General features: G+C 41.6%; 1 protein-coding gene across 13 annotated transcripts in view; it reads left to right on the top strand.

Moving 5' to 3' along the window:
- The window catches only part of arvcf (ARVCF delta catenin family member), a 315018-nt gene that overhangs the window by 110390 nt on the left and 186792 nt on the right, over window positions 1-17836 (top strand). For 10 of the 13 annotated variants that reach the window (XM_062958522.1, XM_062958523.1, XM_062958527.1 and 7 more), the window contains 2 exons: window positions 8973-9069; window positions 14696-14940. The exons of 2 other annotated variants lie outside the window; for them this stretch is intronic. In XM_062958522.1, coding sequence (XP_062814592.1) covers window positions 14725-14940 — 216 coding nt within the window. In that variant the 5' untranslated portion in view covers window positions 8973-9069; window positions 14696-14724. The remainder of the gene's footprint in view (window positions 1-8972; window positions 9070-14695; window positions 14941-17836) is intronic. One more of the 13 variants, XM_062958518.1, reaches the window with a different exon arrangement.

Below are 17836 nucleotides of genomic sequence, written 5' to 3'. Positions count from 1 at the left end.
TTGCTGATTCCAGTCTCATCATGGAAGGATTTCCCAGGATACTGCAAACTTAAGTAGAGAAGTTTGGCCTTTTAAAAGAGTCATACAAAACAATGCTACTTATTTTTTTCCTGATCCTTTATTGTGATGACAGTTTCTTGCTTTTTTGTACAATTCTGTAATGTAGGCTGGAAATCAAGTTTATTTCAGACGAAGTGCTTTGATCCTTGTTATGTGCTCATTGTTGCTGTTTATGCAAAGCTTTTTCTTTTTTAAAAAAGGAGTTTTATACCGAATATTAACAGTTTAAGATAGAAAAAGATGTATAAAATTATAGCATCCTAGATTTGGAAGAGACCCCAAGGGATATCCAGCCCAACCCCCTTCTGCCAGGCAGGACATCATAATCCAAGCCTTAGAAGGCCTTAGAAAAAAGCATCAGTAGAGCAAGCAGTTGTGTATTTTGTAGCTGTGTGCGTTGTTCGTTTTAAACCAAGCTTCCTCCACTGTCTTTTCTGTTGTGAAAGCAGGTGTTTTTTGCATTGTGTGCCAGATTCGTGCATTTCAAATAAAGCTACTTGCCAAATTCTCTCAAACCATTTTTGGAACAGAGCATTGGGGCTCATTAAAGCCCACCTGAAAGGAGAGCAATGCTTGTTGTCTTTATTATCAATTGCTAAAGAGTCTCAGATGAAGTCAATATGCAAAGAGTTGAGTATATTTTTCAGGGGCTGCTAGAATGGAAATAGCTAAGTACTGGAAGACCCAAAATGACTATGCAATCCAGAGTTCATTACTGAAGGTTTGGCACATTGCTGTTGTCTAAAAATACAGTAATGTCAAAACAGTAATGCAAGATGAGCTATTAAGTGAGAGAATTTTCTTGGAAGTCGGGCTCGTTCTGCACTTCCATATAAACTGCATTATATGAGTCTACACTGACCATATAATGCAGTTCCAAACTGTGTTATATGTTAATGTAGATCCAGCCTTGTTTTCCATTTCATAACATTTCTGTCAATAAAGGAGGATCTCAGATTTTGCTTCCAAGGGTGCATAACTCCTTTCAGAGCAACAGACACACTGAAATGCTGGAGAGATCAATAAAATATAATTTGGCCAAACTACTACTTATCTGTATACACATGGGGGGAAATATAGGCCACACTTGTTCATGTCTCATTGATTTTTTAAATTGTTTGTTACACTGTGTGTTGTATTCATATAGTTGTCAATGAGGTTTAAAAAAACAGGAGAGACAGGTTAAATAGGCTACATTTATTTTTTCGAGGCTGAAGAAGTATTTGAGGTGTTACTTTATTGACGGAGGTTTTAGAAAATGGAAAACAAGTTTATCAAAACACGCTTGCTTGGTAGCCATTTTATTCTATTGACCTCTTTATAATATAAGGAAGTCTGTTGCTCTGAAAGGAATCATGTGTCCCTGGAGGCAAAATAACAGCATCCTCCCCCCCCCCCCCCCAAATCAGAGCTGGAGAAGGGAGAAAGTAGTCAAGCAGCATTCTCAATGACATCTGAGGAATACAATACAATAAAGTCCTATGGGACCTTGGTGGTCATAAAGTGGTCCTGCTGCCCAATATAGGAATGCTAGAACTACAATATTGTCCCTAGAACTCTCTGAGCTGCGATCAAGCTGGACGTTTTGTTTTAGCTTATAGGTACTTTCTCTATATGAATTATGCATTGCCTCTGATATAGTTGGGGAAGTAAACTGGATTCTGATGGCTATTTATATTCCAGGTTCCTGGTAGCTCTTCCATCCATTCTCTTTCAAGCCCTTGAGGAGGGCCATGGGTGGAAAAGGGGCTTTGCGTCTCATAAAGACAGATTGTGATATGACAAAGGAAATCCTTACTGTGTTTGCTTTCTCTCTTTCATAGTTTGGGAAAGGGCAAAGGGAGTGAGAGGAGAAACACAAGGTGGTGCCTGCTTCCCAAGTTCAAGGAATTCTGCAGTTTTCCCTCCTTCCTTGTTTCTTTCCATTCTGTTTGGAACTTGTGTTTTTCGATGGCTGCATTTGAGAAGCAAAAATGTTTAGGGGGCAGTGAGCTTGAGCTGGAGCTGCTTTTTGAAGATGGATTAGGAACTGCAGCTGGTATATAAGATTTGCAAGGAGCAGAGTGTTATGGCTTACTGGCTGACATTCTCTTTGCTAGTTGTGTTAACCAACCCAGTCCAGGAGGGATCTGTTCTGATTCATCAGTCAGCAAGAGCTGATGGAGAATAGGTGTGTTGGGCTGCCAAAATGCCTCCTGAGTCGGGCAGACCTCTAAGCTGCAGGTGCACAGAAATACGAATGATGCGTCTGCACAAAACCTGCTTTGTGTGTGCAACTCCTATAAAACCTGTTTCTGGTTAAACAAATGTCTCCCACGTAACAGGCTTCAGTGCGTAGGCTGCAAAGATATTTGTGTTTCTTTCTCTCAAGCACCTGCTGTAGTTCGCTCTGCAGCAGGTGCGGGGCATTTTCATTGCTTGGAATAGCTTCCTCGTGGCTGCTTGTCTCCATTGGCCTGGCGGTTTGGAGGAGGCGTGACAATTGCACTCTCTGAGCTCGGATTGACATGAGACGGCGTGCAGAACTGTTGCTCCGTCTTTTCGAAATGCATGTTGCAAGCCTTTCTAAAACCAGTTGGTACCTCACCGCCCCAGAGTCAAGAAGTTAATTGGCAGAGTTTGCAACACCAGCTCCAATTCTTTAGTCAGGCGGCGACACTCGGAAGTGGGATGCAACAAAGGCAGTTCTGTTTGGGGCTGTCACCAAGAGATTTCCATGCCAGAATACGTCAGACAGAGTGACGGGGCTCTGTGAGACTGTCATTAGCATGTATCCGTTTTTCATGCCTTTGAATGCCTGCACATGAAGAAACCGATTATTCACGACATCTCGTGAAATTTAGCACACTTTCTTCTCACAGATAGTTTTCATTAGTGCTCTGTGACACTTTGACTTGCTATGGAAAAGAAGCAGAAAAGCAACATGAAAATGTCTGTGTGTGCATGTGTCTTCAAGTTCTCAATTGACTCATAGTGACTCCATGAATTTCCGAGGATTTTCTTAGACAAGGGGTGCTCAGAAGTGTTTTTGCCAATGCATTCCTGCATCATTGGAGGTCTCCCATCCAAGTACTCAGAGAGGCTGATCCTGCTTAGCTTCCAAGATCAGACAGAACCTGCTCCTTTAAGCCATTTAAACCCTATATGACATGGAAAACACTGGTTATGAAAGAGGGGGATTTCCATTCACCCCCTGGAAGAATGATAGGACACACTTGTCCCTCACCACAAACTAAAACCAAAATAATTTGGAAATGGATGGAAGTCCACTTCTGATTGTGGGCAGGGAGAAGTGGCCCAAAGAAGTCTAGCCTATTTTAGTTGTGGCCCCTACCTACTGACATGTTGTTCAGGTCTAGTCGAGCAAAACTGGGAATTGCCCAGAGCCCATAGAGCACAAATTGGGTTTGGGGAGAGGACTCTTCTCAGTTATGGAGATCTGGGGAGGTACCTAAAACGTGATCTGTATGCAACCCAAGGGGAGCATTTCCCCCTCTGCTGTGAGAAACTGCAAGCGATACGTTTGCTTTAGTCGCTGCGGGACACTTCATTATTTCCTCCTAGGAGCAAGAATTTGCTCACAGGGCAAGGAACAGGAAACAAAGGAAACAATCCAAGACAAATATTAACGGTGTGAATTGGGCATATTCAGGCAGATCCGTTTAGACGTGATGCATTTTTTTTACATTAACCCCCATCCACAAAAAGAAGGAGGAGGAGAAGAAGAAGAAATCATTAATCCACATGGAGGGAACGTTGCCTCCAGTAGTACAAACATTTGTTGCAATTGCAGAAACGAAACCACACAACCGTTTGTGAGCATGTGTGGGTTTTTAAAAAAGAATTGTCAGCAGGATATTTTCTCCTCTCCAAACTCTCGATGTAATTAGCTACATTCAGCATGGCTTTTCCCCAAAGCACAGGCAGGAGGAAGCCTCCCGGCAGCCTGAATTCAAATGATCTGACAGGGCTAATCTACTTGTAATATAACTCATCCCATGAGTACGGACGTGAAAATCTCTCCATCTCTATTTTGTTCCTCTGGATCCCACCTGTATTCCTTTCTCATCCCTCTTCCTTATCAGGCAACGAGACTTTGTGTAGGTGAGCATGGGAACTTCCCATTGGAAATGCATACATATTTTCATACAGGTTAAGTAGACCTTTTCCAAAATGTTCTGGATTTTAGATTGTCTTTGGATTTTGGAATACTTTATTAGCATATATGTACATGGGCTGTGGCGCAGGCGGGAGAGCAAACCAGCTGCAAGCAGCTGCAATGAATCACTCTGACCAGGAGGTCATGAGTACAAGGCCCGCTCGGAGCCTATGTTTGTCTTGTCTTTGTTCTATGTTAAAAGGCATTGAATGTTTGCCTATATGTGTAATGTGATCCACCCTGAGTCCCCTTCGGGGTGAGAAAGAAGGGCGGAATATAAATGCTGTAAATAAATAAATAAATAAATAAATAAATAAATAATACACAATGAGATAACTTGGGAGGTGGGACCCAAGTCTAAACATGAGCTTTGTGTATGTCCTGTGCACTAGAGAGAATCACCCGTTGGGTTTGTTCACTTAAACAATTACAGATCCAGCTAACCATAGTTTTGTCTAACCCACATTGGACTAGTTTGTTTGCCAGAAAGTCATGTGGGACCTTGTCGAAGGAAGGCCTTCCTGAAATACAGATACGCTCCATTCACATGCATCTACCCAGCTTCTAACTCTATTGAAAAAAGAGATCAGATGCGTCTGGCATTAGACTCGAATAAATATGATATATAAATAAAGCTTTTTTTCTGTAGGTGGTACTGAAATTAGTGTGCATCTTACAATATATGGTGTCTTAGAATGGATGAAAGATGGTATTTTTAAATACCAGTTACAGTTTCTTCCCCAACATGTACACTCAGTTTTGCTCACATTCTCAGAGACCATAAATTGTATAAGCTATTTTCCCCACAAAGTTGGTTAATGGGAATGTCTTGTCCTTCCCTACCTTTTGGTGCCAAGTCTTCTGCTTAAATTCATATGCACCTAAATGATTAAGTACACAGCTAGACTCAGGCATTTCAGATTACATCGCTTTGTGTTCTTAGTGTCTGCGCAGTACTATTTATAGCCTCAATTAATTCCTCATCTTTAGAATACGTTGTTTGACACATCTGTTATGGAGCCCACACAGATATTCAGCTGTGTGCACTCTCTCTTCTGGTTTGATTTTGGGCTTAATTACAGTCGAGACTTGATCTGTCTTGGCCTTGCTTCCCCCCCCCCCCCCACTTTTTTTGGTAACACATCCAGAGTAAAGGAGAGTACTGTGTAACTCACAAGCTTGCAACCTTAATTTTGATAGACGCTTGATCTGCTAATAAAGGCACGATTTTATTGACCCTGAAAATAATACTCTGAGATTAACTTATCAGTCCTCTTTTCAACACAATGGCATAAATATTATTATCCATTTCCAAATTCATTTCAGTTCATTAAGGAAAATAAGAGAGGGAGAGAAAGGGGGGAAATGAGCTCATGCAACAAAGAAGGAAAGGGTGCAATTTACAAGGAAAGAACGGGACATTGAATGGCAATAATAATAATGCTGAACAAACCCCACTGAATAAGCTTGATTACATTTTTTGAAAAATGAGAATTACAAAATTAGAGCACAAAAGCTTTTCAGCAGATGTAGAATGCATTTCATCCTTAACAGAGTGCTTGATGCATTGTCTTGAGTCTCGTTTCAAAGTTAAAAATAATAATAATTACATTTGGATTAGACGAGAGCACCATCACCCTGACTGCGAGAGAGCTGGTCTAGAGACTACAAAGGGACGGATATTGGCACATTGTCAGCACTGAGCCAGCGGAGAGAGAACTAACAGGGAGCTTGGCTTGATTTGTATTTATTCCAAGGGGACTTTGATGGAGATAAACAAACGGTTTGGTATGTGGGTAATCCCCGAAACTACTAATTGCGGCTTGCTGTATCCATGGATTCTGCATCAGTAAATTCAACCAACCATATCTGAAAATATTTGGAAAAAATATCCAAGAAGCAAACTTTGTCCTGTGCCGAGGACACCATTTATGTATAGGCAAACATTGCTGTAGCCTCCTGCTGTTTCACAGATCCTCAGAATCTCTCTAGCATGTGGTTGAATTGTCCATTATTTTGTATAAGAGCAATTTACTTCACCATTGCATATAATGGGACTTGAACACCCACAGATTTTGGTGCAGGGGAGAGGTATCCTGTAACTAAACACAAGTGGATACCTAGAGCCCACTGTACTTCCTTGTCTTTGAATGGCAGCATGCTGTAAATTACAGTGATTTCAGAAGTAACATTGATGGTTATACATTGTTTATAAAGGATAGCAAGAAGTTTATTGGAGATGGTGAGTGGCAAGCCGGGGGATGAAATCCAGTTTAGCAAAATGCATTTTTAATGTTGATTGAATTATCCCTGAATGTTGACATTTGTCAGAGACGGGAGTATTGGAGATGACAGATGCTGATGTTCAAGATGGACAGCACATTCTGCAGGGTTTATCCAGAAGACAGTAACAAAGGCAGCAGAGGTGGGAAAAGATACTAGGCAGAGTATCCCTGCTTTTCAAAACCATGATTAATTAGGAGGCATAAATTGCAATGCTACTGTCCATCCCTGCACAATCCCCAGAGATGTGTAAATCTTGAATGAAGATGCTCCTAGTAAATATGTTCAAAATTCTACATTTTGTGTGTCCCTGAAATTAATAGCCCTCTCTTGAACATATACCATGCCACAGCTGCCATGAAATGCTGCTGTGGTCGCAGAGGCATTCTCAAGTTATTGCAATAAGGAAGAGCATGGAGCTGACACTGATAGTGACTCCATCTACATTATAATGCAGCTGACTTGAAAATGTGGTGGCTACAAAATGCATGCTGCTGATATATGCTGAAGCACAGATTTAAGGGTATGCTTAGCCCTGAATCTGCCAGTGTCAAGCCCAAGGGCACTACTGTGTCCACTCAGGAGACTGAAAGGTGAACTTTTATTGATACTCCTGGAACTTCTTTGGTGGAGAAGGCTGAATTCAATTTCAGAGCAGTCCTTGGAGGTGTGTGTGTTACATTCCAATGACAAATGGGGCCAAAGGCAAATGAATAAAACAAAAATGTCAGTAATTTTCAGCTAACAGTTTATACCACAAGTAGCAAAGTCTTAGGAGAAGCTATTCCGTCTTTGCGGATTGGTGGCAGGAGCAAATGAAAGCTGCAAAGCCATGAAACAATTGTGTCCTGGAGAAGACCATGTGGCCATGAAGAGGGGTATCAGGGGCTCAGGGTTAGATCCAAAGGTTTGCCACCCCTGGGCCTAGAGAAAAGAAAGATCATAGTTGCTGATGACATCTCGGTTAGCCTGAGCGTATGTGTGATTTTGCCCTCCTTTGTTTTATATGGAAGAAGGAAGCCAATAAAAACTCAATTTGCTTCCTTTGTCCAGAAAATCCCGGGTGTGTATGCTGTAAATTGACTTGAAACTAAGAGTGCTGAAAGCAGGACTGTTCTTGTCTCCTTCCCCCATAGACATTGCAAGCTGGAAATACAAGTGGCTTGGTGGAAGCTTTTGCATGCCTCTGAAGCCCTGGTTTATAGAAGAGAGTCAACATTTCCTTGAATGCTCGCGCTTCTCTTTCATCCCTGTTAAGTGAGGCTTATTAAGGAAATCATTAATCTAAAAACACAATGGGATACCCAACTTTCTTAGCATGGGGAATATTACATTCCAGCTGACTCAATCACCGAGAGCTCTAAGGAGGCTGCCTAATTTCTGAAATCAGCAATTCTCATCTTGAATGGAAATGTTATTCTTTACTTTTTCCTTTTTCTGTTGAGGCATAACTTGCATTGACCTTCCCACACTACTGAAGCTTTAAATAACTCCAGTTGCTTCCGAAGGGGGTGTCTGGTTAGGAATTGTCCCCCCCCCCCCCCACCTCTACTGAGGGAACTTCCTCTGTGCTCTCTTTTTTTTTTTTTTTGCTGCACTCTTTGTCTGGCAGATTTTTTTTTGTTAGTGCAGAAAATGCTCTCTCATCAGCCCAACAATTTTGGTTTCTTTGGACACAAGCACACTGTGCTTGCCTGCCCGGCCCTCTATAGAAACTGCTGTCTCCGAGGACATCTTTTTTTTTTTTTTTACAATTTTTCTTTTCAGTTGTATTACAAATGTTTCATCTTTTGCTCAAAGTAAAATACAGCACAGTGGCATTATTTCTTTAACCCGCTCCATTTTACTTGGGTAGGAAACATCCTGCCAGGTAACATTTCAGCTGGTATAGTGTTGCTCCTCCATTTCCATGTCTACAAATGGCAGTGGAGGAGCAACACTTTCAGATGTTGCTCTGAAATCAATCTGACCCTGTGTAAGGCAGTGTCCTTTTTTCCTGAAACAGAGTTGGTACTTGTTAGGTAAGGGAAATGGATGGGGTTAAAAGGGAACAGGGGAGGGCTTTGGAAAGAACGAGTCCATTTCTAAATCATTTGGGACTCTGTCTGAATGCTCTTAAGAGGTTCCTTGGAAATCAAAATTTTCCTGGAAGGAGAGCTTTGGATTGTGATCAGTATGTAAGAGGAAAGGAAAACATTTCATGTGTATGGAAGGCTCCTTGGATCCTTCTTTTTCTCTCTCTTCAAGATGACAAAGGCAAAATGTAAATGCTAACAACAATAATAATCACATTTTGATGCAGGAGAGCAGAATTTGATGGATAAAATGTTTTGTATTTGGATTTCCTGAGTGTGCTTCTAGTCTTCTTTGTTTAAAGTGAATGCTTTTGTGGAGCAGATAGGATGTTTCCCATTACTAACACCTGAAGAACTAACTTCTTTTCTCTTTTTCTCCCCTTCTTTCGTTGCAGCTGATTCAGCTGGAGGCTGTTTACGGCCCTTATTTCCTCTAGGTTTTAATGTGTGATGCCCCAGCATCGTTAACATAGAGATCTTCCTAAATCTTAGGTGTGTATTGCTTGGTTTTCAATGCACGCTTTCCAAAACTGCATGAGGGAACCGCATGCCTTTGAATGCTGTTTGAGGATTGTGCCATCTTCTGAGGAAAATGTAGCAGCAGTTTCATCTGACCTACTCCCCAGGTTTGCTTCAGAGAGGATGCCACTTTAGTCCTTCCTCTTCAAGTCCATATAGGAGCACTGCATCCCCAACTAGAGACACTGCAGACTGTTTTGGTTCCATGTTTTCTTGCTTTTGAGTACAGCATGCAATTCATATTTTAAGACAAAGTTTGGATTTGTGGGAGTGCATTCTCTGCTTTTCAAAATAGGTTTCTGGCCCTCTTTATTGACCCAGAAGGATGCATTAAGTGGTGAAAGATGGAGTAAAACCTCAGGTCCTAGTTTTACTAAAGCTTCTGACATTTTAAATTCAACATTTTATAATGCATCATCCAATGGGCCCTTGGAATCTGCTGGAGTTTGGTCCCAAGACCCATCTCTATGTTTCCTAAAATCAGTGGATGATGGGGTCACATTATATACAATGATATTGCAAAATGGCAGCCCTGATATAAAATGGCCAAATTAAATTTTGCTCTGGGGATTTTGCACATTTTCAAGCCATAAGTGGTGGAATCCATGGATGCAGAATGTGTGGATACAGGGAGCCAATTGTACTGTGAAAATATGCATAATTGTCCCCGTATAGCCTGCCTTTATTTATTCATTTATTTAGGATATTTCTATACTGGATAGGCAACCAATGGAGCTGCTTCAGGATAGGCGTAGTATGTTCCCTGAAGCTAGCACCTGTCAGAAGCCTTTCCCTCAGTACTGAAACTCAATGTGGTTTACATATTTAAAAGAAATGTGGATTAAAATACATAGAAAAACATCAGTCAAATATATAAAGGTTATATTTCAGTTCATTTAAATGCTCTGTAGAAGTATGACCCCCATGTCTGCAGGGGGATACATTCCTGAACTTAGTGTGGAAACTGGAAACCTTGGATAATATTAAACTCTATAGAAATTAACAAATTCTGACAGATGTTACTCTGGAAGAGTCACACTGGAAGACCTCAAAAGAGAGGCATCTTCTGCAGGTTTATATAAGCAGCTCTAAATGTTGCTGCAGTAACAAAACACCCACAGACCAAGATCTAAATACCACTGCAGCTTGGTGCGAGAGTTTCGTAGCATCCTTACCGGGGCAGCCTCTTCCATTAGAAAAGGCCTTGCAGCTGTTGGGGCTAATGCCATGGGGAGAGTTTGGCCCTACCAGGACTTCGGAGCCTGTATCCTGTGGCTCTGAGTGTGACTTTCCATCCTTCGTATGCTCCATGTCAATTTCCACCAGAGAGAAGGCTCTCTGATGTTTAGAGAAGCTGGACGACCTCCTGCCTTTCCTTCCAGCCCTTGGAATTGGTGGTCCCTTTCTGGTGAATGGGAAAACAGGCATTTCCAAAACAGTCACTCAAAGAACCTGTCAACACATCAGTGGCATTTTTGGGGTGAATTCAGGGTATAGATGGCACCCTTTTTAGACACCCCTTATAAGAGATGCAAGCACATACATCAACTGTAATCACAACATGTAGAGAGACGCAACGTGTGTCATGAAAACCTTTCATCTATATTTTTAAAAAATATATGATATGATACTTGTTTTGTATAGACTCAGAGGTCTCTCACTACATTCGCGCACACACACATTACAGGCAACACACAATTAATGTGTTGTGATTCACAGGATGGACCGTATGTAGAGACATCCTCTTCCCACCCTCCCACACTTTGTAGCATACAAGCTCTCCTCCCACACACAGCCTGCACCTCTTAGTGAAATTGGTCATTTTTGCTAATTAGAAATAAGTGCAGCCATCCTGGAATGGAATCCCTTAGCTCCTTTCATTGGGCATCCTTTTTTGCTTAGATATCCTGCGTTAATTGCTCCTTTTGAGTTTCCACTTAAGGCTTGGGCACTATCAAATGTACAGAGAGAAATGAAAGGGATGGTGCTTTTGCTTTACTGCTTGAAAATGGGAATCCTTGGAGTACCTCTTGAATGGGTGCCTTGATATAAAAAGAACTAGAAGTGCTGCTTCATGCGGGTCTCGGCAGTGGTTTCTGAATCCTTCAGGAGTGCTTGAGAGGCTTGGTGGTGGAGGTGGCAATTCCCACTCTACCTACCGCCTCCTCTTTGTTCCTAACCTTCAGAAACTGGAAGCTGCCACAATAGGTTTAATTCACTCAAGTGAACACAGGTAGTGGAGCCAGGGGGTTTCGTTTCCCATTGGCCCTGGAAAATGGCTGGGAATAGAAGCAGAGGAGGAGGACGAGGCAACTTCAGTCTTTTCAATGGCTATGGAGCAGAAAGATCCAGGATTCCTCTTGGATAGCCAGCCATAACCGAGCTCTCTCTATGCCTCATGGCTACAGAGCTATGCTGGCTTTAAAAATACTATGAAGCACTTTCAAGGGTCTTATTGTAAGATGTTGAAAAAGAGGGGCAAAGGTGGGCTGGAAATGCACCCATTGTCTTAGAAAGCAATGGGAGGGGAGGAAGACAGGAGATTTTCATAAGGACTGATGGAAGAAAGGACATAATTCTCTCTTTTTAGTGGGAAAAATATCTTGGGTTGTGCCTTAAGAGCTTAGCATTTGAGCTTCTGAGGGCAGAAAGTCACTTTTGCTATGATGCACCAAAGAAGCTGTGGGTTAAAGGCCCCGGCAAGTAAGTCTCTGTTGACTCTGATGCCAGTGGCATAAAAGGCTCTAGAAAACAAGGCAGCACAACTCAGTCGCCTTGGAGGCAGGTGAGGCCTCTTTCCTGAAAAGTTATGGAACAAAACAATACCCACAGATGCACAGCAGCATGCAGATTGCCATTGTGGCATAGATGTTAGATAGAGCAGTGCTGGGCTTTGACCAGGGCTGTCTACAACATGATCAAACACCGCAGTTTGAGTTTGTGAATGCAAAGCAGGCTTTATCCCAGGGATGCAACAAGCCCTGGATACATGGTTGGGAAATGTGATGTTAATGCCCAAATTTCTGAGAGACTCACTCAGCTTTGTAAAAAGCTAATGCCATGAAAAAGAAGGGGGGGAGCAGGTGTCTTTTCAGAATTGCAATACCCCTAGAGCAGGCATGTGCAAACTTTGGCCCTCCATGTGTTTTGGACTTCAACTTCCATAATTCCTAACAGCCTCAGGCCCTTTCCTTTCACCCTTCAGCCGCTTTTGTGATCCCCCCCCCAAATCTTTTCACTGGTGTTGACCATAGTATCTTCTATTTATTTGTACTTACTAGCAAGCTGCTGCATGAACTGCCTTTTGCGATGGGTGGCACCTCTTCTGGATTAGTTTATATATGCAAATGATCTGCTGATGAGATGCAAGAGGGCATGCTGGAATGGCGCCTGCCTAGGGTGAGGTTAACTTGCCACTGAGCACTAGCAATTTCTCTTTTTGTGTTAAGAAACCTATCAAGATCACCGCATCCAGAATTTGCTTTCTATCATCCTGATAGGCTATTGGAAAAATCCCAAAATCAGAAAACTTTATAACGATTTTAAAAATTTTAATACTAATATTAACACTGCTTTTGGGTGCTATTTTTAAGGGAAATATGGGATAAAATGCAATACACAAATCTCTGAAATATTCACAGATACCTCTATTTTGCCTATTATGTTTCAGCTGTGATGCTAGTGGCAATGGATAAGGAGCCAAACATAGATATTAAAGCCCAGTCTTTATTCCATCCACCCTTTGGTTTCTGAGATTTTCAGCAGATGTTACAAGAATTTGAATAAATTTTTGCAATCATAAAGGCTAGAACCACGATTTACAGTAGTAATGGTCAGAAGATATGATTCTCAGAAATGAGCCTTGATAACAGGGAGGGTTGTGGCTTTGCTTGCATAAGAATGGAACCATAGAAAATGGGAAACTATGCTCCACATGTTTCCACTTTTTGACAGTCTGTCAGTTGTGTATTTATCCCCTTGACAGCACTTTGTTATCACACAGTGTGTCATGTTTGCAATTTCGGTGTTAATTACCTTCACGTTAGGACTAGTCAGCCTGGTGCTACATTTGTCATGATGGCAAATATTTTGAGGAGCAGACAGTGGCAGTGATTTTTGAGGGGCATCCACCCAGGTATCTTACCCAGCCTAGTACCTTCCAGGTGTGTTGGATTACAACCTCCATCACTCCAATATTTTAAGATGATAGCGTTATAATCTAACCCAGGGATTCGTAAGCCTTTCCACTAAGAAACAAAGAAGTGGTGGAACCAAAGTTGATGATAGATTGAGGCTCTGCTGTCTGGGAAGACACTTATGTATCTCTTACAGCAGGCCTTCTTAAACCTTTTCCACTCATGATTCCTTTATGCCTGAGAAAGTTTAATGTACATAAAATAGGTATAAAACCCGAACATTTATTTATAATAAATCAGCATTTACTAAGCTTTCTAAACAGACTGGTTTTCCTTTTTATAAAGTACAACTTAAGCATTTTCAGCAGAGTCCTGTAAATGCTGCACAACAGATTCATGTCAATGCCTAAAACAGCCACTAGGTGGCATTCAGAAACCTTTTCCTGATGTCAAATTTTTCATGAGTGAAAATTCTCTCATTGGGACCTACAGTTTAAGAAGCAGTGATCTAACCCTTCTCATTCAAATCCTTACTCAACTGAATATGTCTGACCCAAGGTTTCTTACTCATATGTATTCCCACATGTGGAATACAAAACTTGAAATGGTTGTCACTTGGGGACATAGACAAGCATAGTTGTTAGAACTGCATTGCCTCCTGGCTATGTCCCCACATACTTCTGCTATGTCACTGCAAACCTTGATCCATCCTGAGCTCCTTCTTGTCATCCAGATCTGGTATCAGTGCAGGGCTAGCCCCAGATCTGGCAATGCCACCTAGTCAGCGAAGTCAAAACACAGCTTGCTCAAAGGAAGCCAAGTTATTTTGGCTCAAAAGGTAACAAATTCCATGAGCAGCCTCTGTCTCTGGCAGCAAGGACAAAGCAAAAAACAGAGCACACCAATATCAATCTTTGGTTTTTTCACGACCGCCCAAATATGCTGCCTGAGGCGGTTGCCTCATTCTACCTCCTGAAAGAAACAGCTTTGGCCGATTTCAAAGAGTTGATTTTGATCTCACCTGTGCTATGAAAAGCCAAAGACCCCATATGTGAATTAAAAAGTATAGAAAGTATAGAAATAATTGATGTCACATCAGGATGGGGTGGGGGAGAACAAAACAGATGACTAATGTCTTCTTAAAAGTACATTATTGTTTGCATAGTGAAATTACTTTCCTGAAAAGTGTGAACATCTCTTATCAGATAGAAGTTTAAACAAAAAAAATTAGTCGACGAGTTAAATCTAAATTCTGTTCTAGTTGGCATGCATATTTGGAAGGGAAAATGGTGCAATGCTGTTGGTAGAAAATTGTAGAAATGATATGTTTTCTATACATGGGGGGGTGGGCTTTTGGCACAAGTCTGATGTAGTGGAGTAATTAACTTTTTTTTCAACTCCTGACCTTTGACCTCTGTCCTCCCCACCCTTTACCTAAAACCCTTGTCATTTGTCCATATCAGTTAACAGGCAAGACAGTTTGAGCCCAGTCATGGATGACTATGATATCAGGTCCGCTGCCAGCATTTTGGCATCCGTTAAAGAGCAAGAGGCTCGTTTTGAGCGGCTCACCCGGGCCCTTGAAGAAGAGCGGCGCAATGTCTCCCTGCAACTCGAACGCGCCAATCAGCCCTCGGACCGTGTGAGCATGTGCAACATTGGCAGCGGCCAGCCCCTGGCGACTGCCTGGCAGCAGCTGGTCCTGCAGGTAAACCGCCTGCTCCCTGTACTTGTGACTCTGCATTGCCCATCACCCCCCTAAGTGTGTGCATGTGTGTATGTGTGTAAAGTTACAGATGTCAATGAGCACTGGGAAAGAGTTGCCCATCCTTAATATATCACCCTTCCTTCAAAGATCTCAGTGAAGCAACCATGGTGTTTTCCCTCATTATCACCTTGCCATCTTCAGTCCTTACCTACACAAGAAGGGGAATCAGGGCATGGAAATAGTTACTGTTTTGGACTACAACTCAAATTTTGTTTGTCTAGGGCTGGAGGAGGTTAGGGGCAATAAGCATTTGGATATTTAAACATGGTGACCATGTCTCCTCTCAACCTTCTTTTCTGCTGCTAAACATACCAAGCTCTTTAAGATAGATGCTCCTCAGAGCATCCTTATTATTAATGGTCTCCAGAACTTTGATCATTTTAGTCACCCTCCTCTGGGCATGCTTAAAGTCAGTATCTCTCTTAAATTGTGGTTGCCAAAATTTACTATTGCCAAAATTTACTGTTGCCAAAATTTTGGGACCTTAACATTGAGCTAAGGGGACCCTATTTGGGGTCAGGACCCAGAGTTTAAGAAGCAATGCTCTAAATATTTCAACATCATCACTCAGAAGCCTCAATGGTCACTCTTGGTGTTGAAGTTCAAAATATCTGGAATACAAAATGATTGAGAAGTGCTGTCCTACACTGTTGGAAGCCTTACTTAACTTTTCCCAGCTCATGAGATACAATCATACACTCTCCACCTACATGGAAGTTTGATTTTATAGACTTATTGGGTAGAAGTTTGGATTTTTAAAAATTAGTCTATGTTCCCCAGAGTTCAGAAGCTTGCAAATACTAGCTTATTCAGTGAGCATGCCATGTAAAATCAGAAGATGTCATATAGAAGTTCTGGACATAGATGAATGTAGTGTGTCCTCTGCCTGCCCTGACTGGTTGAATGAGCTATTTAGCTTTCATAGAATTAGTCAAGTGTTGGATCTTACATTTGTGTTCTGTCCAGATAGATAGCTGAAGAAATGGTGGTCCCGAAGGCAAGAAAAATTAGAGGATTGGATACTAGGCATGGGGAAGTGGTTTTCCAAGTTGTGGAAAACAAGTGGAAGATGTGAAATGATTGCCTGAAGGTGTATTTGTACATGAAAATGGAATCAGGAGGTTAAATCTATTAGCCATGTTCTGTCTAGAGAGAAGAAACAACTAACTCAGTTCCAGGTAAGTGGACTTGAGGATGGCTGTGGTAAGATGTAAACTGCTTGCCCAGAAGCACCCAGTGCTGTTCTTCAAGACTTGGTCAAGACGATTGGTATATCAACAGAAACTTCAGCACAAAGAGATCTTGGATGGATGATCCGCAGGTAGGTCCAAGTCAAAGGGAGAAATGTGTTATAGGACTTGACCTTAGCAGAAAAATTGGTTATCATACTGAAGAGCTTGTAATGGAATGGATGAGATGGAAATGAATTCATAAAGGCGTTAGACTAGTTTTCCTTGTCTATCAATATATTAATATTAAAATGATGCCATCTGTCACCTGAGTTCATGGAAAGTGTTTCTTGCATAGCAGTCTATTATGATGGCCTATTATTGTTTTTATTCATTTTCAGTTTTATTGTGGAAACTTCATCTGGGTAGTTGTTTATATCAGATGCCATATGGTAGGAAGCCATGTCTGGTGGCTGTTTCTGCCTGTTCGGGTGTTGCCTTGTACACTAGTGTTTCTTTCCTTCTGTGGAATATTTGGCATTTTTTTCTTTGCTTGCATATGGCACAAGAATTCCAAGCAATTGCTGGAACAAACTGCAGAAATAGTATCAGACCATGTCTGCCATGCCTTGTATGCCTACCTGTGCCACTCTTTTATTACTTTCTGCAAAGAGCACCCCACCTGCCCCTGTCTTGAAATTTGCACTTTAGGGAAAATGTGCTATGTGACAACAAGGGAGAGCGTACACTATATAATGATGCCCCAGCTGCAAAATACCTTCCCTGCAGAGTAATGCTAGTGCTGACTTTACAATGTTTACAGAGAGAGGTTTATTTCTTTTATTTGCTTAGGCATTCTAAGTTGAATTATGTGGGTCGCCTAGTTCCATTGTTTTCCTTTATGTCAGTTGTTTTGTCCTGAATGGGTTGTTTTCTGGCACATTTTTATTCTTTGTGACTTACTTTGGTGATGCTCCTTGTATTCACAAGCCAGGGTGGTCTACATATACTTTAAATGAATAATAAATGAAATAATGTTGTTTCTAACACAGAGGAGAGGGTGGGTTTTAGTTCAGTGGTTTTCAGCCTTTTTTGACCAGCGACTACTCTCCAACATTAGTACCAAAAGGGTTACAAATCAGATTTTGGTCAACTTTAGATTTGGTTTGGTTATTTGGAGTGCTGATTCAGAAAATTGTGTTGGATAGACCAGATCAGCTCTAGTTTCTGATACAGAACATATGCCATCCAGTAGTCGCCATCTGCTTGCCCACAGAAAACCATATTTAATAATCTAGATCTGATGTGGTCTATCCAATGCAATGTTCTGAATCAACACCCCAAATAAGCCCAGGAACAGGCCTAAAAACGAAGACACCAAGGCGCCACATTGAATGGCTCCCCTCAGGGGAAGGGAGGAGGAGGAGAAGCAACAGTCAGAAGGCTTGTTGTCATGCCTTTTGTGGGTAGTCAGCCTCTCCCCTCCCAACATCCCTGTTGCCTCGGAACTATAAGAGGATTTAGCGAGACCTTTTTTTTGTGCTAAAAATGGAATAGAAAGTCTGACGATTATGCAGTGAAATATGCTATATAAATTACTGGTTGCAAGAATGTGTTTGGTCCCTGACTTTTGCATCCCACTCCTCTTCCAAAGCCTATGGGTCAGT

The sequence above is a fragment of the Anolis carolinensis genome, chromosome X (assembly GCF_035594765.1).
Source record: "Anolis carolinensis isolate JA03-04 chromosome X, rAnoCar3.1.pri, whole genome shotgun sequence".
Lineage (NCBI taxonomy): Eukaryota > Metazoa > Chordata > Lepidosauria > Squamata > Dactyloidae > Anolis > Anolis carolinensis.
This window is presented reverse-complemented; position numbering and strand designations above follow the sequence as displayed.